This window comes from Corvus brachyrhynchos, unplaced genomic scaffold, assembly GCF_000691975.1.
Source record: "Corvus brachyrhynchos isolate BGI_N302 unplaced genomic scaffold, ASM69197v1 scaffold71, whole genome shotgun sequence".
In the NCBI taxonomy this organism is placed as follows: domain Eukaryota; kingdom Metazoa; phylum Chordata; class Aves; order Passeriformes; family Corvidae; genus Corvus; species Corvus brachyrhynchos.
Window position 1 is genome coordinate 666758 of NW_008237609.1, and position 19918 is coordinate 686675.

Sequence of the window (19918 nt, forward strand, 5' to 3'; positions counted from 1 at the left end):
CACAGGCTAAAAGATTTCAAGATTAGCATCATAGTTTCAAATTAGAAATTACTTGCTTTGTGGATTGATTTAGGCTGAGAACCAAATGAATAGAGATTTTTCACAAATTTTGCTGTGTTTGAGAACATTTTAATTTTTGCTAATGAGAGACAAAAATTTTCAAGAGTAATCAGGTATGAATTTAATCCATGGTTTAGTACTTGGAACAGACTGAGCTGCCACAAGTAACTACTTAATGTCTAATTATTATTAATTCAACAGAAGGAAGAGTTTTTTCCCCCTTCCAATTAGTTATAAAATTCACATTAATCACTGTACTGAAATATAAAACTTGTATTTGCCTACCAACTAAGAGGGCTTCCCAACACTTAACATGTATTTAAATAATAGAAGAATCCTAAAGACTGTATCTAATTATAATGGATTATTAGAATAAGAAAAAGAGAAATGACAGAATGCTGAGATGATTTTCAATAAGCACAAACTCAGACATATGGATGTTTGATACACATTTACAGGTACATTTAGAAACCTGTCATTAATATTTTCTATCAAAATCTTTACTGCCTTTTACTTGTCAGGCATAACGAAGAAGAATGACAGGCGCTGTAAGACTTTCCAAGTGCCATGAGAAAAAAGATATCGTAATGCCAGAAACACCTACAGATAAACCAGAATTTGTGACAGAACTTACTTTCTGCTGTCTGCAGTATTATCTCGTCAAGCTCTTTTTCAAGTTTTTCATAAGTATCTAGTCTTGCTTGAAACTCAGAATTCTGTGTTTGAAGCTCAATAATGCGGGTTTCACTAGAAGACTGAAGACTATAAAATTCCTTCGTAAGCACCTGTGAGAATGAATAATGGAAAGATCAGGGATTCAGCATTACAGCTGTTTTTGAAAGACGCAAAATATAATACATGTAAAATGTGGAGCAGTAAGATACTAAATACTTGATGCAAGTTTTGCACAGCAAAGATTAAAATACTTTAAAAAGCAGTTATTCTTTCAATAATACTATCTTGCACATATTAAACTCTCAGGTCCTAGGCTTGTCTGCTGAGGCTTTAGTAATTCTAAGAAGCTGAAAAAGCTACAAGAATTTTAAAGGAAACCTAGGAAAAGCCAGGTAGCAACCAAAAAAAAATTCAGATACAGCAGTCAAAATAGCATAAATGCAATCATTTTTGTTGCTTTAACTGGATGCTGATTTCAGTCATCAATTTATGAAAAGAAGATTCCTTCACAGAATGCAAATACAAAAATTTGCCATTAAAGCTATACAAGTCTTATTACTTACTTATTAATAAAAGGTAATATGCCATCAACATTCAAGACTAATGTCAATACTTATTCCACTAAGCTTCAACAAAAAACTCCCATATTCAAAACTAACAGCTATGAAGGCCTGTATAATAATTTAAGTTTGATGTAATGCTTGATAATAGGAAACAACATTGACCAAATAAATACACACCAAAGTGGAACAAGAAAATCCTTGGTATGTAAAGTAGCAATCTACATACATTGCAGAAAAAATCCCACCAAAACAGGTAAAGTAAAAACCAAGTGGTACTGCTGTTAAATTTCATATTCACTTCCTAAGTAAAAATCACCAACATTCAGAATGACAAGTGAATATAGATTCTGAGATACAGAAATATATGCACAGTGTGCAGAGCAGTAATACCAGACTCACTGTCAAAACCACAAAAAAATAATACACAATGCTTAGAGACAAGCCACTTGAATATAAAAAGTTCAGTCTAGTGTCACAGAAGAAATAAATGTATAGGTCAAAACTGGGCGACATATAAACCATCTGTTTCCTAGTTGATCAAGAGAAACTACTCTGTGCCCTAAATAAAAGCAAGAGTTAGTCCAGAAAGCTGTAGCTGACCCGCTAGTGCCTACACTATTAATAAAGATCAATGTCTTGTAAGGGTAAGTAAAAAACCTTAGTACATTAATGCTATATATAAGAAAGAAAACTTAAAAACCCCAAGCATTCAGTCAAAAGGAACAAAGTAAAAGCTTCAGACATCAAATATTTAAATTCTGCAAGAATATTTCTTAATGAAAGAGTACTTAAGTGCATATTTCTTAATGAAAGAATTTAAGTGTCTCTCTAAAGAAAAAAAGTAAGTGCCAAAAGTGTTAGTAGAATTGAATGCCAAATATTTGAGTTATTACCAGATCAAAAAAATTTCCACAAAGAAAATGAAAATATAACTCAAATTGAACTACATTCTCCAAGTCTGGACATGTCTGTGCAATTAAAAATCTGTTTAGCAACCTCTAAGTTTAGCAAAACTGGGACTCCCAGTGCTTGTGACCACAACTAACCTCATCAGCCAGAATCTGAATGTCCCAATACAGACAAAAGAAGAAATTACAGTCTATCTAAAACTCTCTAATTCTGTTTCCACTCTATAGCTCCTTTTCATAAACAACTTAGGCAGCTTCAGCACTAGAAATGGGGGGACCTGAAGACTGGCGTCCTTCCCCAAAAAACAAAGGCTGCCATAGATGTTACTTTCTTCTGTTCTGTCCAGTTTGTATCTTGACATTTGTTTGAAACATACACTACCAATCTCATTTAAATCTCATAAACAGGACTCTGTCATATGATTTTGGGACTAACTTTGGACAGGTGAAGAAATTTTCTTTTAAAGTAAGCTTTCTCTGTGGAACACTCACATTTCCAAGACTACAATAAGTGAACAGGGTACGATACGTATGTTTGAAAGACAATAAAGTAGTTAAAGCCCATATAAACGGGTGCACTGGCTGCAGGTGCCCAGGCTGTGTCCCTCAGCCAAGGGGGCTGCACCTCAAGGAAACTGCATTTAATAAAGGACAAAAATGCTGCATGGCAGTGAGGAGAGAGGGGAAAAAAGTGAGAGAGAGCCACGGTGCTGACACCGAGGTGAGAGAAGGAGGGGAGAAGGTGCTCCAGGTGCCAGAGCAGAGACTCCCTTGCAGCCCATGGTGAAGCAGGTTGCCTACCTGCAGACCATGAAAGACCACACCAAAGCTGATGTCTGCAACTGCAGCCCATAGAGGACCCCATGCTGGAGCAGGTGGATATCCCCAGAAGGCACTACAACCTGTGGAGAGCCCCCAAATAGGAGATTTTCTCCTGAAGGAAGCTGCAGGCCATGCAGGATCCACACTGGAGTAGGATAAAAAAGTGTGAGGAAACACCATGACAGAGGAGCTGTTACGGACAGATTCAAACCCCTATTTCCTATCCCTCCCTGCACTGCTCTGGAAGTGGAAGGTACAAGAGTCAGAAACGAAGGAGGGAAGTTAAAATAAAAGAGAAAGAGGTGGGGAAAGATGTTTTACTTTTTGTCTTTGTTCCTCACCATCCAAACCTATGTGAATTGGTAGTAAGTGAAATTAGTTTTCCCCAGGTCAAATCTGTTTTGCCCATGATGGTAATTGGCAAGTGATCTCCCTATCTTTATATCAAACCATGCTCTGTATAAGCTTATTTAGCCCACCCTCATCCTCTTCAGGAGGAGGAATGAGTGACTGGGTCTGGCACCCCACCAAGGTAACCCACCACACTAGGACTAGCAAGGTTAGGTCTTTCCAATGCTGTATACACCATGCTCCCCTTGACTTTTTCAGCTGTAAAAATTTATTCCAGAGCTGTATATCAATAAAAAGTATTTTATTATGTAACAATGCTATTACAGATCCTAGCTGCAAATGATGATACTGAATTCACCATACTTGTTCTGGTGAAACTGTCTTCTTCTCTCCCTACAGTTCTCACACAGACTGACATAAGCAGCTTTGTAACACAAGCAGATAAATATACCCCACATGAACGAGGTGCTGTCTTTAACATCTTTCCATGAGAGATTGTTTTGCTTTTTCCTCTCCCCTTAGTCTTGTGTTCCATTAAACTGATCAAATTTAGTAAGCTTTGTCATTTGATCCTGCTTCTGCAGAATTTGCTGGACATACTAATTAGGTCATGCCATGTTGTTCCTTTTCCCCCAAGCTTTTCCACTTTATTTTCTAATTGAAAACAACTATGTAATGCCCCGTAAAGTCTCTTCATATAACATACCTCCAGCTTTCTCTGGTATTTCTCACATTCCATTTGGCACTGTGAAAGATTCTTAGCTGTTTCTTGTTGCATGAGTTGAACATGTTCAGTTTCAAAGGACTTTAACTTACTTTGGTGAAGAAGTTCAGCTACTTTGCTTTCTGTGCCAAGCTGCATTTGTCTATACCTAAAAGAAAAATGAAAAAATAAGTGTTGATGATTCAAAAATAAGCAAAGTTAGAATATATCCTAGTTCTGTTCATTACAGGTATAAATTTCAAAAATTAATACAGTATTTTGAAAAGCTTAATAGGTGTTAGTATGGTTATCTATGTAACTATTGTAACCTGTATCTGAAACATCATTAGGAAAATTCAATATTAGAATGACAACACAACACAGTAGATGGAAAACTCTGTCAATGGCTTTTCTAAATATGCTGTAAATGCAGAATCAAATGACAATGACCATAAAGTATACCTTATTTTCCTTATTTTTAAAGTGACAGATCAATTTTCTTGGTACACAAATGTATGCACTGAAGTCTTTTCAACAGAGAGACACTGATGAAATGTTGTCTCCCCCCTTCACCACCAAGTGTTACACATGATAGGGAGAAGAGGCATTAGACATCAGTGATTTTAATAGTGCATCCTTTGAGGTATCATGGGTATCAGCTACACTGCTTTTTTCCATACCCAAAGATGTGAAGAAAAGTCAGACCACTATGGTGTTAATTTCCACAGTCACTCAGAATCACAGATCCTTCTCAAAAAGCAGAAATGAAGTAAAATTTTGAGAAAACCACTATAAGGTAATTTTAAGTGACAAATAATAGTCCACTTAGAAGCGGACTTCATCTATTTTTTTCATTCATTCTACTTAATAGGCGATCTCAAAAACGAGGCATAAACAAGTTTGCTGATGGAATACTATATTATTAGATAGTTGAAAATTCAGGTGATGTGAAGAACAGGAGAAAATCAAATGGATCTTAGCATTAAGTAACATACGAAAAAATTCAAAAGAGATATATGCAAAGTAAATCACAGGTTTTAGAAATGCTCCTGAGCATATACATAAAATGATAAACCCCTAGCTGACTGTTTTAATTCATAAGTGAGATCTTGGAATTTATTATACTTGATAAAACCATTAAAACTTTGGTTCAGTTTTAAATAATGGTCAAAACAAACATCTTGGAAATTACTGTGAAAGAAATAAATAATACAGAACTCACTGTGCCACTTAGCAATTCCATGTTGTTGACTGCATTACTGAATGCTGACAACCATTCTAGTACCTCACCTCACAAAGAACAGAAGTCTCAGAGCATCAGAGAAGGGTAGGAAGGATTACCTTTGACATCCAGCAACATCACACAGTTACACAATTGCACTGTGTGGAACAAATCACTTAAGCAAGCTAGGACTCTACAGCCTGGAAAAGAGATGGTTTAAGGAAAAGGAAGAAATAAGGGGCCTGTCACATCATGAACTGCATGGAGAATGAAGATAGTAATCAACTGTATTTTCCAATAGATGAATGAGAAGTCATCTTATGTTGCAGAGTGAGAACAAATATAAATTGCTCTTCATATGCGAAAGCTGTGGAATTCCTCACCATAAGATGCTGTGGATGCTAAAAATTAACACTTATTTGAGAGAATACTGAACAACTTGCAGCAGAGAAGTCCTTGAGAACCATTACATGCACGATGGTACTTCTCACACTGAAGCCACATCACAACAAACTGTAGGATTGCCAGATGAACCTTTACTCTAACCCAGCATGGCTGTCGTGTCAGCTGTCATCTGTCAAATAACAGTTGCAACACAATTCCACCCTATTTAGCACCTAATCTTTAGGTGGGATGGAGAGTGTTTAACAAAAACAAGGGGATTACTTCAAATATTTTCCCTGAGGATTTCAGATGTAGGAATGTTTCTAAAGCTCAAAGAGGAAGCATTTTCACTGGAATTAATTTGAACAGAACAAACAGGTGTCATTATGATGCCCCTGATAATCACTGTAGACATCCATGTTTGTGTAAATAGACAATGCATGAATAAGACAGTTTCCTCACTGGCTGCGTGAGCAGAGATTGGAAGTTCTGCTTACCAAGCTCATGAAAATTTTTCTTTTAAAAACAATTTTCCTTTTTTAATAGTATGACGTTTTTTATCAAACAGAGTTACTGCACTCAAGCTGCTAAATGTCAGTTACCTATCGACTACTCCCGTCATTTTTGCCTAGGGATGCTTTTCAAGTGCTGATACTTAAAGTATTTCATCACTGTTTCCTGACTGTATGTTCCTGTTTTCATTTTACCACACAAAAAAAATTTCAGCACTTTTGAATTCTCCACACTTTGCACATGGTTGGCTGCAAACATGACTCTAAATCTGTTCTGGTATACACATTGTCTACAAACATGGGAAAAATGCTTTGTTCCAAAATGAGTTGTCTTCCTGAAGGTACTTGTCATTCAGCCAGCAATGCGATGAAACACACACATTTAATTAAATTACTAAATTAATAATGACTCTCAACAACAAATTTGCACCTTCTGCCTCAACACAAACAAATGGCAGTGCCTTTCTGTGCACATCCTCAGACCTTCAACCACTCTGAGCTTCAATGATCTGTACTGAGCTTACAGAGTCTATAGTTCTCTGATGATTCTACTCAATCAACTGGGTGCTTCCAGAGCATTCTTCATTTTGTTTTGGAAATTTGAAGCAGCTTACATGAGTGTGATCTGTTTTGCACTGGCAAGGTTATGAGGGGTCAATTTTCTTTTAACCTTACTACGCTGTTGATCACACTAGTAACTCCTCCACCATAGCACCATTCAGCTTCTTTGTCATATTTGCTTTTACTTGGCCAGATAGTATCTCTGCTTTCTTGGCTACTATTTCAGCACAAGTGTGTGTGCATGTGTGTACAGAGTCATGTAACACAATGTGCTGAAATACATTCTTTCATCTGCCTAGATGGTCTCTAAGGGAAAACAAAAGAAAACAAAACCGCCCTACACCTTAATACTACTGCTATGGAAAAAAAAACAAACAGTGGAATGTGGGTCTGCAGGATTTTTCTCCATCGAGAAATTTTAGCAAACTTGATATAATGAAAGAGTAGAGTTTTTAGTCTCACAGAAGAATGAGGGTTGGGAATGAAAGGGAAATTACAGATTGAGCCAATGAAAAAATTCCACATGTAAGAATCATCTGCAATGAGGTCTCAATTCCTTTATGTCTCTGTGGCATTAGGCTGACCAGTCAATAATGCCTGAAGTTTGCTAAAGCAGTGACATGATGGTTATCAAAAGAATTATTTATAGAGTAAAGGAGAAGAGGGAATACTCAGAGATGGACTTTAACTCTCTTTTGTAAGGTTTGAAAGATTTTTCAATCAGAGGAGCTTGTTTTTCAAGTAGCAGATAATGATATAACAACTTGTCAAAATATGCATACGAGAGCAAACGGAAAGATTTAATGGTAAAATCATGTAGACTGGATACTGAAGAAAATACAGCAACCAACTGTTTTTTTGAATAGAGGAACTATAAACTGCCCATCTACAAAACCTGAGATGTACAGCAGTATTCCTTAAAAAGGTAATTGAACAATGAAGTATATTAGAAGACGATAAATTTGTAAAATTAACCTTTCAAGAAGTGGCAAATCATAGTATTAAACTTGTTAGTAAGAAAGAATGCCAAGCAAGTAAATAATGTATCTTCCAAAGAAAGTCCTACGAAAATTATACAAAATGCAAACACTTTCTAATTTTGTAAACCTTATTATACTGACCTAAAGCTTTGTGGGATATATTTTAGAAATTATTTTTAAGTTTAAAAATGGAAAAAACCCCCTGTAAATTGTGAAATCATACTGAGTCCACAGTTGGGTCAGTTCTAGATCTATGATCTTTAAAGCAATTAGAATATACTCTCATATTTGTAAAAATGTCTGTGCTTTGGTTCAGTGCCAAATTTGCAAAGAAACCTAAATGCTACAGACGTTCCCTCCCCAACCTGTTCTCTTCCAAACCTCCCACTTCCAGCCCCAACATGTCCTCTAATGTTCCTGTCCTTCTCCCTCTCTGTCCCAGCACCAGCTCAGACATCTCTTGAATTCCAATTCTATTTTCATTCTTTATTCCCAGGGCATGTTTTTCTTCTCACCTATGTTCATAGCCTATTCAGCTTCCATTCCAGTCTTAAAGCCCTACTGTCCAAATTCTGGATTTCTCTTTACTCCTCTATCACCCTCATAGTTTGGCATCCTTCCTCAAATCCTACCCAAACCTCTTGCAATTTGAGGCTAAGTCCCAGTTTAACTTCCTCACCTTCTGCAAGTGAGTCTGCCTGTTAAGGCTTCCTGACTTCCAAAGAGCCCCAAGCTAAGCATAAAAGTACACAACTGAATTTTCCTTACTCTCCTTTTTGCCAGCTGGAGTCACAGAAGGAGTAACAGTGGTCTAGATAGGCCTCAACTAAATTCAGTCATGTCACAGACTGCACAAACCCTGTCCATACATGCAGCAAACTGCCAGACTCCAGTTCAAACATGGGTACTCATGAGTACTGTTTCCACTGGTTCTCAAAACTGGTTGGCTTATTTCTGAGCAATCAAGAATTTCCCAGGAATTGTGTTCACATGCTACTCACTAAATAACTAAAACTGGAGGAACTCAGATCCTTAGTTTTCAAATGCTTTCATCTCCCAGCTCTTGCAGCACTCAGATTAAGTCTGATTAGTCATGTATCTGGCCGGTTTCACAAAATGAAAGTCTGTTTTAATGTGTACTAGAAAATGGGTAAGAAATCTGTCATTCATTTCAAAATACGTATTTTATGAAGTTTCTACACCAACTTTATAGGCATTTTCAGTTTTTTGAAGAATTTATTACTTCATTCATGTCTATCAAATATATTAAATGATTTCTAATGTGGTCAAAAATAACAATGCACTTCATAACAACAAATTTAAATACCTCCAATAACAACAACAAAAAAGCTCTCTGTATAATAATTAAACAGAAGATGAAGCATGTCATCTACAAATTGTTTAAGCAATGAAAAATTGGTTGAAATAATTTGCACTTAAAATTTGTTCTTCCCAAACAACATGCTGAGATTTTTTTTTAGCCCAATATTCCTGGTTCAGGTTGTAACTAAAAACCAAAAATCCAGAAACGTATAGCTTAGACACTAAAGGGTAAACTTGATTTAACATTCAAGTTCTTACCAGATGTTACATTTGCTTCATATCAAGTAATTAAACATACAGTACTTTTGCACGTGGTTCAGTAAAATCTGAGAGAGAAAGCTTAGAAGCTTTGTTTAAAGCTGCTTGCTTCAAAGCAGATTTTTGTATCTTGCAGCATTCTAAGCATTTATTTTGTATTGGCCTCTGATCCTCATTCTGTCAAAAAAACTTCCACATACTATTTGGCAGTTTATAGGAACTGCTAGTTCCAAACATCCATATTCAGCAAGATAAAACAGTTGGTTTACACTCCTTGTAGCTTCTGGACACCTAAACCCAAAATCATTTATGCAATAAATAAGAGTCCTTCAAAATGTGGGACCCGTGTACTCTTTCCACCCTAACTAGACTAATGCCCAGTGTACACTAGACTACAAGAATGAACAATACGAAAGTTATGACTGCCTTAAATGTATCTGCTGAATCCTGCTGACTGACAGGGACAGAAAACCATCTTTTTTTCTTTGTCTCTGGACTATGCAATTGTGCTTCCTTTTATTTGACTCTGTGAAACATTAGGATTCTCTCCTGCACCAAGACATTGCTTCAAGACTACTGGGTAGAGACTGCTACTGCCAAGCCTGTGCTTGGGAGTCATACTTCAGTCACGGGAATTTCCTAATAAAACTTCACTAGGGAGTTTTCTCTCAATCCTGGAGCTCTGATGGGCATCAAGTCTAGCCTTTCACTTACTGAAAGTGCACTCTTTATTAGGGCAACTGTAAAATAAGAAAAGCAACTCCTGTAATGCCTTTTTACAGAAAATGAAGCAGGGTATGATTGCTACTCTGCAATAGCTCAGTGCTGCCAATGCATGCTTAGTTTGCTCACTTACCTACGCTGTTATTGCTTAGTTTAAGTAATCAATATATTTATTGACTCTTTTGTTATTTGTTTCAATGAAATAAACACAAAAGATGTTCATATAACCTAACTGAACTTTACCAGTATACAGACATTTGTTAAGGATGTGACAGCATCCTTAACAAAAAGAAAGGACCTGAAGAAACAAGTAAGCATATAGTAAAGGATGTGATATACTTTCACCATTTCCTCCTCAATACCTGTTTTTTAGATACATAAATAGGAGAACAGTCACCTCGGTAATTTTTAGGAGTCTAATGGTAGTTGCTTTTCTCTTTGCCTATACAAATTAGTCAAGATGTATAACCTTGTGTTCTCATTTATGTTTCTGGTGATGATAAATTTTTCTAAATCTATAAAAAATATAGAAGCATGAAACACATGGCTGGTCCGAGAATACCTACCAGATCAGGTATTTCAGGAGATGTAGGCGCAGAGATACCTAGTTTGTGAATCCAAAAATGGGAATTACCACCTCACAAGATCCCATGAATGAAGCTTCAAAATAAGCCCAAAGAAAGATTAAAGATTCCTCTTTTTCAAACAGGAAGGCTATGAAATGAGTTCTCTGAAGCCTAGTGAAGAGAAACCAATGGAAATAGCTTCATTAAAGTCTCCTAAATCCAGGACAACAGTCTAAAAGGGAAACATAGCCAAGATAAAGGGTGCAGACATCAGGACCTCAAGCCAAAATAAGTCAGAAGAAGCCGAACAGTTCTATTGTTTCTGGCACAGCCTCAATACAACGCACAAAGTTATCTTTTGCATCTATGTGCACTAGCACATAAAGTGACAAAAGCTGCCAATCTTGGGAGTATGAGAAACATGCTAAACTGAGGTGGATCATACATCTGGACGAGCAGAAGAATAAGCATGATTAAATTTCTCATTGCCTAATCAACATTTTTGCTCAAACAAATAAATACTTCATTAAAAAAAAAAAAAACCAAAACACTTAGAAGTGACAGATTGAAAAGGATCCCTGCAATGCAATATGGTTTTGTCTATTGTACATATTTTAATCCAACAGCAAAGAACCCAAAGTACATTTATTAAAACCTCATTAAATCTTTAGTCATATTTTCTGTGTATACTTTTCTCTATTTGATCTCCCATGGCATCCCAAACTATTAACTTGGTAAACTAATATTTTCATTTCATGGTTTACTTCATTCCTTGCAAAAAATACCATGCTAACAAAGCTGAATTTTGTACAAAATCAACAAAAAGGCAAGGAATAGTACAGAGACTTATCCCCCAATTACGTATATTGATTAATGACAAAATAATTAATTGGAATTGTAACTGTGAGAGGTTTTGATATGAGAAATATAAAACAGATCTGAATGAAGAAAAGCCAGCAACTTCCCTGATATTAAACACTAAAAAATGAAAGCATCGACTTTTTATACTAAGATTCAAATTTGTAGCATATACTTAGAATTTTCTGGCTTGATAATTTTTTCTGCTGTTCATTAATAATTTTTTCAAGGTACTGTACAATTTTGATAACAATTCCACAGTTTACCTCCTTAAACCAAGTAGTAGCTTTTTCAGAGATACTACTACTTTATTAAAATATTCTCTAATAGTAATAGTACTTGTGTTTCTGGAAATAATTGTAATAAATTGCTATTGTAGCAGATGAAACATTCATAAACAGATCTGATCTTGGAAGCTATAGAAATTTTTCATTACATTACCACTATTGCACTACAAACATTACAAACATTGTTTTTCAGTGCTGAAGCAAATAAAGAGATTGGAGTCAACAGTTACACAAAGACTCTGAAATTGTTGTTTGAACTGTTTTTTCCTCTTGGATAAAACATACAAAAATTTGTCTCTTAAAACTCTCCCCTCCCAATAGTCAGGGAGGTTATATTAAATCAAATATTCAGTTAAATCAATATCAATATTTTCAGGTATTTCTTGTGATTCTGCAGAGCGATTATTACTTCCTAGCCTAAATAGCATTCCTTGTTTGTGGATGTATATGCTCCTGTTCCTCTGATTTAACAGAAAATTAATTAAGATGCTTTTAGATGCAAATACATACTTAACAAAAGATAACTACTGTATGGTTCTTAATTCAAATAATGCAAAGAGGGAAAAAGTCAATGTGAAATGATTGACAGAACAGCAGTTACATAAATGACAAGAGGAGTAACCAAATGTCTCTCTCTTCTTAACAAAATCTAAAGGGCATTACAACTACAGACAACTACAAGAAGAAAAATGTTTGGAATGCCATATGCCTTCTTAAAATGGTCAGAAATAAACATACAAATATTTAAGTTCTTAATTCCGTAAATGTAACTTTTATGAAATCAATAATATAAAATCTAAAATTCTGTTTTCTATGGTGATAAAAAAATAGATGACCAGCAAAGCAAAAATAAGAAAAGGAAGGTTATCACTGAAGCTTTCTGGAAAAGGACAGGGAGAGAAATGAGAAGATAGGGACAAATCTTTTGAGATAGGGCTAACTGGGAGACCATCAGACAAAGCTGCTAACTGCTGTGCTACCAGAGACTGCTTACTCCCCCTCCATTTACCCACTGAGAGTCTGGCAGAATAGGTCAGGTTAGGGTTCAAACTGCCATAATTTAGCAAATGACTGGTATGTCCTTTATATCACACATAATAGGTTTGATTTCCTGATAAGCAGAGTTCAAGGTACAGGCATACCTTGTTATCTTTCAAGGACATGTTCCTAAAAGTGCTACAGTTAGCAATGAGGGACAGCAAACTACCTTTTCCCCTAATAATTAATGTAATGGATACTCTTGGTGTTTGTAATGACTTATGAGAGGCCAGCACATTGCTGCATAGTATTCCATTTATTCTCCAGTCAAATTATGCCTTAAAAATAAAATCTCAATGATACACATGCAAACCAATTATTAAATAATTGAGGTTGGATGGAATTTCAGGGGGTATCTAGTCCAGCATCCTGCTCAGAGCCAGGTCCCCTATGAAATCAGACCAGATTTCTCAAAGCTTTAGCCACTTGGGTCTTGAAAGCTCAAGGATGGAGACTGGTCATGTAATGCTTGTAGTGAGAAAGATTTTCTTTATAACAAGTCAGAATCTTCAGTTTCAACTGACACTCTCTGCTCTCCCTTCCATGAAGGGCCTGGCTTCATCCTCCCAGTGACCTGTCCATAGGCATTGGGGATACTACTGTTAGGAGCCCCAGAGGCCAGGTTGAACAACCCCCCTGCCACCCACCAGCCCCTCCTCCTGGGGCAAGTGCTCCAGCCCTGACCATTCTGGCAGCTCTTCTCTATCTACATTCACTCCAGTTCATCATTATGCTGTTTGTATTGAATGTTCCAAAACGGGACATTTCTTGGTGTCTTGACTATTCTCCTGATAATACAGCCCAGGATTTTGTAAGTGTACACTGCTGGCTAATACTGAGCTTGCTGTTTACAAAAACCATTTGTTCCCTTCAAAGACAAGAAGGATGATCCCACAGAAGATAATCTGCATTTCCTTATTAGCAATTGAATGCTACATAAAAACTATTAATATGTCAAAATTCACATACCAAAGACTGCTATAAATGTACTTCCAGCAGTTGTTTTAAACTAAGTATGATACTAGAAAAATACGTGGCTTTCCATCTGTTTTTCAGAACTTAAAGGAACTTCCATTAAGCTGCCTGCAGGCCATCAGGCATGCTTCAGTGCAACTGGGCAGCTCAGGGGAACTTTTATTAGAAGAGCAAAGGATGGAAAGACACGGTAACGGCAACAGCAGAGATGGTCATCAAAGAACACTAAAATGACTGACAGACAAGCAATGGGTAGGGGAGCACAAGTGGATCTGTCTTCTTTCAAATCTAAGATATGTAAAACGTCCTTTCCTAAGCAGTGACAGTAACTGGAACCACATTACCATTAACAGGAAAACAAAGCAGACAGTGAGAAGACCTCTCTTCATAAACATGACTTAAAAACCAAAAAAACTCAACAACTGCATTTCAGCTCTAGAGACAACTATCAAATAATAACGTGTTGTATACTAGCTGGTTTATTACAAGTCCTAAAGTGTAGCTATCTCTGTGTGTCATTATCCAGAAATGAAACATATACTGGTTCTAAAAATTATTTTCCTGAACTGTACAAGTCTTTCAAATCAAACAGAGAATCTTTTAAAGAGCAATAAACACACAGGAAATGGTATCAACAGCACAAGAGAATACGGAAGATACTTTCACAGCCCAAAACAAAATGAACAAGCTACAGTCACCTTATCCATGCTTATAAAAGCTTGGAGTCATAAATTATTCCTGAACAGATACATCACCAAGCTGCTTATGACACTAATGAAACAATCTCATTTCTCTTCATCTGCAAACAAGAAAAAGGTCAAGTGAATCTAAGCTTTCTATAAAGCAGCCTATCCCAATAAATTCTTCAGTTATCAAATTATCCTATATTACCTGCTGAGGCATGTGAAAAATGAAAATACTTTAAAAATGCAGTTAACTATTGTGAAAAATAATCAGTTAACTCCAAGCTGTCTCCATTCTTGAGCATATCTGCTTTCACAACATACTTTTCTGTATTTTATCAGTCATCTGACAAGTTTAACAAAATTTTTATAGACACAACTTTGCCTTTACAACCTAAATTATTAATTTGAGAAGAGCAGTATTGTGAAAAGCAGTTGAAAATAAAGAAAACAAAATACAGGTTTGAAAAGAAGAAAAGGAAGTCAGGATTCATTAATTATTGGGATACTAAAAGGCTTTGCAATACAAGTTTCCTGCATACATTCTAAGAAGAGTCTTAGATGTGACAGAACCATCACTTTTCTCCTGAGGCACCAAGAAGCACTGAAATTCATTTATTTTAGTGCATATCATTCTCAGAGTAATTAAATTTTCTGTTTCTCTGCTTCCTCTAATTATGTCCAGCTTTCTTCTTTCTTCCTACATATCTTTGTCTTAATTTTTCTCTTTTCCTCCCATTTGCTCTGTTCTCTCTCACCATTTCAACAACTCCTTCTTTAGCTGAACTATCATAATCCCTGCAACACCACCTAAGAAGTATAATTTTCCTTCTCCTTCTAGAGGACTTGGAAACAAATGTTTGTTCTTTTGGGTCTTTTCCCCTAATGGGACTTGTGGACAAGACACTCCTGATCTCTGAAAATTCCCTGTCCCAAATGAGCAGCATATCAAAGTAGGCATCTTTTTCTTGTGGAAGAAAGAGAAAACTACTACTCTGTGTATCCACTGTTTGTAACATTCCATCCCTGTCATTATCCATTCTTTCTAGGAGCCCTAGAATGCGGCTCTGTCTATTATGCAACTAAGGAAGCAACTGCAGATGCAATTCTTGTACCCACTGAAGAGCAAATGGAAAGTTTCTTCTGACATCTCATATTGTTAATATTAACTCCTTCGACAAAGGAACCCATTCACTGAACATTATGTTAAAAAACGGCTTCAATCCTTTGTATTCTTATGGTTTACAAGACTTCCATGGAATGGGGACCTAAATACTCATAGAAAAAGTTAATTTCCCTTTAAAATTGGAAGAATGAACTGTTGCACTTCAGTCTGGCCATGCTATTTACCAGTTCTGTATGAATATATTTTAGTCATGACTGAAAAGCAGTCTAGTTACCACTGCACTTCAGTTAACCTTATTTTGTGTGATGAGCAATTCTTTTTCTACAATAAGGTTTCAGTAGGAAAATGTGTTTAACATTTTTCCAAAGTAATTTAAACTCTATTCCACTCTGAGCTCCATTCTTAACATTCCATTCTTCTGCTGTTAGAGTCTGAACCAGGTTAGAACCAGACTTTAGGCTTAATCTGAAACCCCTTAATAGGGTAATACCTCAATTTGCCTTAATTCAGAATAGAGTCAGTCTTTCAGAAAACAAGAAACTCTGCACACTCTCAGCTGTTCTTGGAGATGCAGTGTTTATAGGTACATGACACTAAAGCATGTTTGTCTTAGCAATACTGATGGGATACACAGTCTGGTACTTTGACTGCTGTTATATAAATGGGGTGGAGTTTGGCTCGTATTTTCACATCTTTCCAATCTCAGAATTCCTGGTAACCATAAACAGACATTCAAAGGCAAGCAATAAACAGTGTACACTGCAAATGTGCATATAGAAATTGTACTTTAAAGAACAGTTACAGGTAAATTGCTTCAGGACATCCAGAGTGTTAGTTACTCCAAGATGTACTCCCCACAAAAACACCATGAGTATGGGTTAGGAATCTTCAATAGAAATTGTAGAATTACCATCCTGAAAGCAATATAAAGCATAAAGGTTTAATGAGTTGAAGGTTGTGATTTGCAGCACAATCTCAGGGGTGAACTTGTGCTGGGAACCATCACAGTGACACAGGCTCTACTACATTACAAGTATTAGAGATTTTTCACACCATGAAAAAGCTCTTGTGGCACTGAGGTTCCCTAGGATCACTCTGCCACATGCTAAAAAAGTATTTAAAGGTTTGAAGTCTATTAATATCAAATGAAAGCACATCAGCTATAAAAGCAGAGCAGAATTTCCCTGCAGAGGAATAAATGGAAAAGAATTCTTCTTACTGCCTGACAAGAGTTAAAGGGCCAAACATTTCAAACTGCAATATGTAATGAAGCAGTAGCCACATTACCTCAAAAAGGTCAGTGACCTAACCATAAAGGAAGTCAAGAATCTGATTGACCCAGATGCACACACATTGAAAAATACTTCCTCATATCAGACTATCCAGTGACTGTGCTGAATAGGATAACTGTCAATCCAGCAGTACTGCTGACAGGGAGAACACTACTAAGAACCTTATTAGTTATATTTCCATTTACTGAATCCCCATTGTTACAGGATGCTGGGGATTTACCGTACAGATGATTCTGCTTGGCAAAAGCAACATAAAAAAACACTCTGCAACTTTCCCAGCTAGAAAGTTAAAAAAAACATTCTCAAATTCATCTCTGATTCACTGGAAATTGAAGAGATTTACACTTACTTCCTGTTGGTGTCCAGTCTTGTGTTATCTCCAAGTACTTTGAAAATAGGTCTTAAATCATCACTCTTCACTTTAGTAATCTTTTAGCTGGGAACAAGCCATCCCGTTTACTAATTCACTCAACTCTCCTATCAGATGATTAACCAATTCAATTTGATCAGTTATTCCTAAGTGAGCAGATCTCATTTTGCCTATTTTTAGTTAATGATACAAGAATAGTGTCACCCCATCATTATTCATATAATGATTCTGAACTTACAGGCAGAGGACAGAATACTTATTCTTAAGTTCCAGGGATACAGAAGTGTAAACTGTCCTCCAGAGAGAAGCTTAAGCCTTACAGCAGCAGATTACTGGAATTAAGTCCTTAGATGAAGTAAAAGGTCTCTGTCATGGGAGTGAAGGTTTTAGGAAGTTAAGATTGAAAACACTTTTACTCAAAATAGGATCTCCACCCAAGCTTCCTGTTTTTGTCAAGGAGTTCACAGGCTCTTTCAGATGAGATTCTTTCTGGAATTTTTAATAATAGCTTCTCTTGCCAATGTTTTGGACCTTGCATAAAATGTTCTTCTTTAAAGCAGAGTAAACAAAAAACATTAGTGTCAAATTTGAGAATTACCATCAGTGAGAAAGCTACCAGTGGAGGTGACACCCTGGAGAAGTGAAGATAAAGCAGAAACACAGTACAGTTTTGGACCTTGTGCTCTATTCTCTGCTTTGTGCTGAAAAAGACTAAGTATGATAATGTAGGACTGTGGATTGTAGGTGACATGCATGAATATTGATAAAGGGAAACTGTGATTAGACTTAAGTCTATGAATGTTCAGATGTGGAGACAAATACCTAAGGGAATTAGTATTTCAATAAAAAGATGTTACTTCTAGATGAATAGTGCTAAGATTTGAAATTCAATTGGCCATGGCAGATTTTCTAACAGATGTCTGGGTTTTCAACAATGAAGGGCATTTTCCAAGACTCCACTCAATACTTAAGGTAAGAAGAATATAAATTAGACTTCACTTAGGTTTGTGATGAAGTTAATAACAGTGTATGTAGAGACTAGTATAAAGCTAGATCAGATTCATTCAAAAATACAATAAACTCTCTATATAGTCTTAGATATAGCCAAAAGTAACCATAGAGATTAGCTTGTTCGGATCCACACAAAGTGAATGACTTTCCTGAATTCTTGTTTGAATTCAAGTATGTTGGTAAGAGTAAAAAATACCTGCTTTGAGAGAAACAGTATTTCAGATACATGCCAAATTCTAACCAGAGATCATTCCGATGTGGCCTGTGGCTTAAACTCTCTAAACAATTTTCTTTGAACTTTCAAGGGACGTTCTCCCTTTCAGAATAATAAAAAATATCAAGCTAATTCAAGTCTGCCTCTAACACCAACACTGGGAAGACCCAGAAAATTTAGCTTAAAATTGCTTCTTCAATATAGAAGAAAATGCTTTTTATCAATTTCTGTTCCCTAGCCACAGAATGTAACACAACTCAACAGAACTTGCTTGTTTATATAAAATATAACGTCTTTCTGAAAGCAAATGAATATTAGTTATTTGCCACTTACCATGACACACATCATTATAAATTAATGAAAGAATAAAATGTTATACAACTGCAGATATCTTTCCCACCTATTATAGGTTTTTGGTTTTTTTTATTGGTGACAAGAAGCATCTTTTCCAAGTTTCCTTGCTGGACATTAAAGAATTACTTGTAGGTTGGTGAAGTTAATGTCTTTGACAGAATTCAGAAGTTATTACTTCTATGCCCTTCTTAGGGGCTTAAAAAAATCCAGAACAATTATTTCTCTGATTTAGGTAAAGTCATACGCATTTTTAGCATTGTAGGAAGCAAAACTGTCACTACACAAGTGCAGTAGCGTGTGCCAGGATTTTAGACCACTAAGAGCTACATTGTTGTACCTGTGCCATTACCACTCTTGTGTTTCTAAAACTGTGGCATCGTTGTATAGAATGCTATGTAATTTGGTACTTCTGTTTTATCAATACTTCTCTGTTACTTTCCAAATTTCCATTTACTCTATTATCTTATATTCTTGCTAAACATGAAAACCGGTCTCGCACATGAATTATTCTCTGTAGCACATGGAATGAATTTAAAGACTCTGACTGATCACGTCAACATTAAAATAGGACAAATATGTTGCTTTGGCACAGTGAAGTCAAATACAGGCCACAAAAGTTTGGATTACGCACAGACAACTCCCCTCTTCACCATTCCTTGGTATGCTATCATTTACACACACTCTACAACATAAAGATTCAAAAAATAAAAAAAATTCTTGCAAAATATATTTATTTAAAGTGAGAAATACAACAACTAGGCATGTGAGAAATTATTAAAGGCTGAGAAAAAAACTATTTTGTTCATTCAGATATTGCAGATTTACTGAATTGGAACATAATCCTTGACAGTTTGTACAACCAACATCTACAATGCAAGTACCTTTAACTCCAGTTTAGTTTAAGGCATCTTAAATTATTTTTTTTTACTTTGGCCTAAGATAACTACTGTTTGAGTGTTTTCCTAAAACACTACATTTCTCAGCTGTAACAGCATCTGTCATTCTTGGCATGGAAGCAAGCTCTTATACGAATGTGAGCAATCTTTTTTTGCTTCTTTAGAAATGCAGGGTATGTTCAACAACTGTACTATGGATCTAT

The 19918-nt window shown here is 36.0% G+C and overlaps 1 protein-coding gene across 5 annotated transcripts in view; it reads right to left on the reverse strand.

Moving 5' to 3' along the window:
• PIBF1 (progesterone immunomodulatory binding factor 1) overlaps positions 1–19918 on the reverse strand; it is a 107151-nt gene that overhangs the window by 40526 nt on the left and 46707 nt on the right. For all 5 annotated transcript variants that reach the window (XM_017731612.1, XM_017731613.1, XM_008631640.2 and 2 more), the window contains exons 11-12: positions 4086–4251; positions 695–845 (exon numbers count right to left, since the gene is read on the reverse strand). In XM_017731612.1, the coding sequence (XP_017587101.1) occupies positions 695–845; positions 4086–4251 (317 nt within the window). The remainder of the gene's footprint in view (positions 1–694; positions 846–4085; positions 4252–19918) is intronic.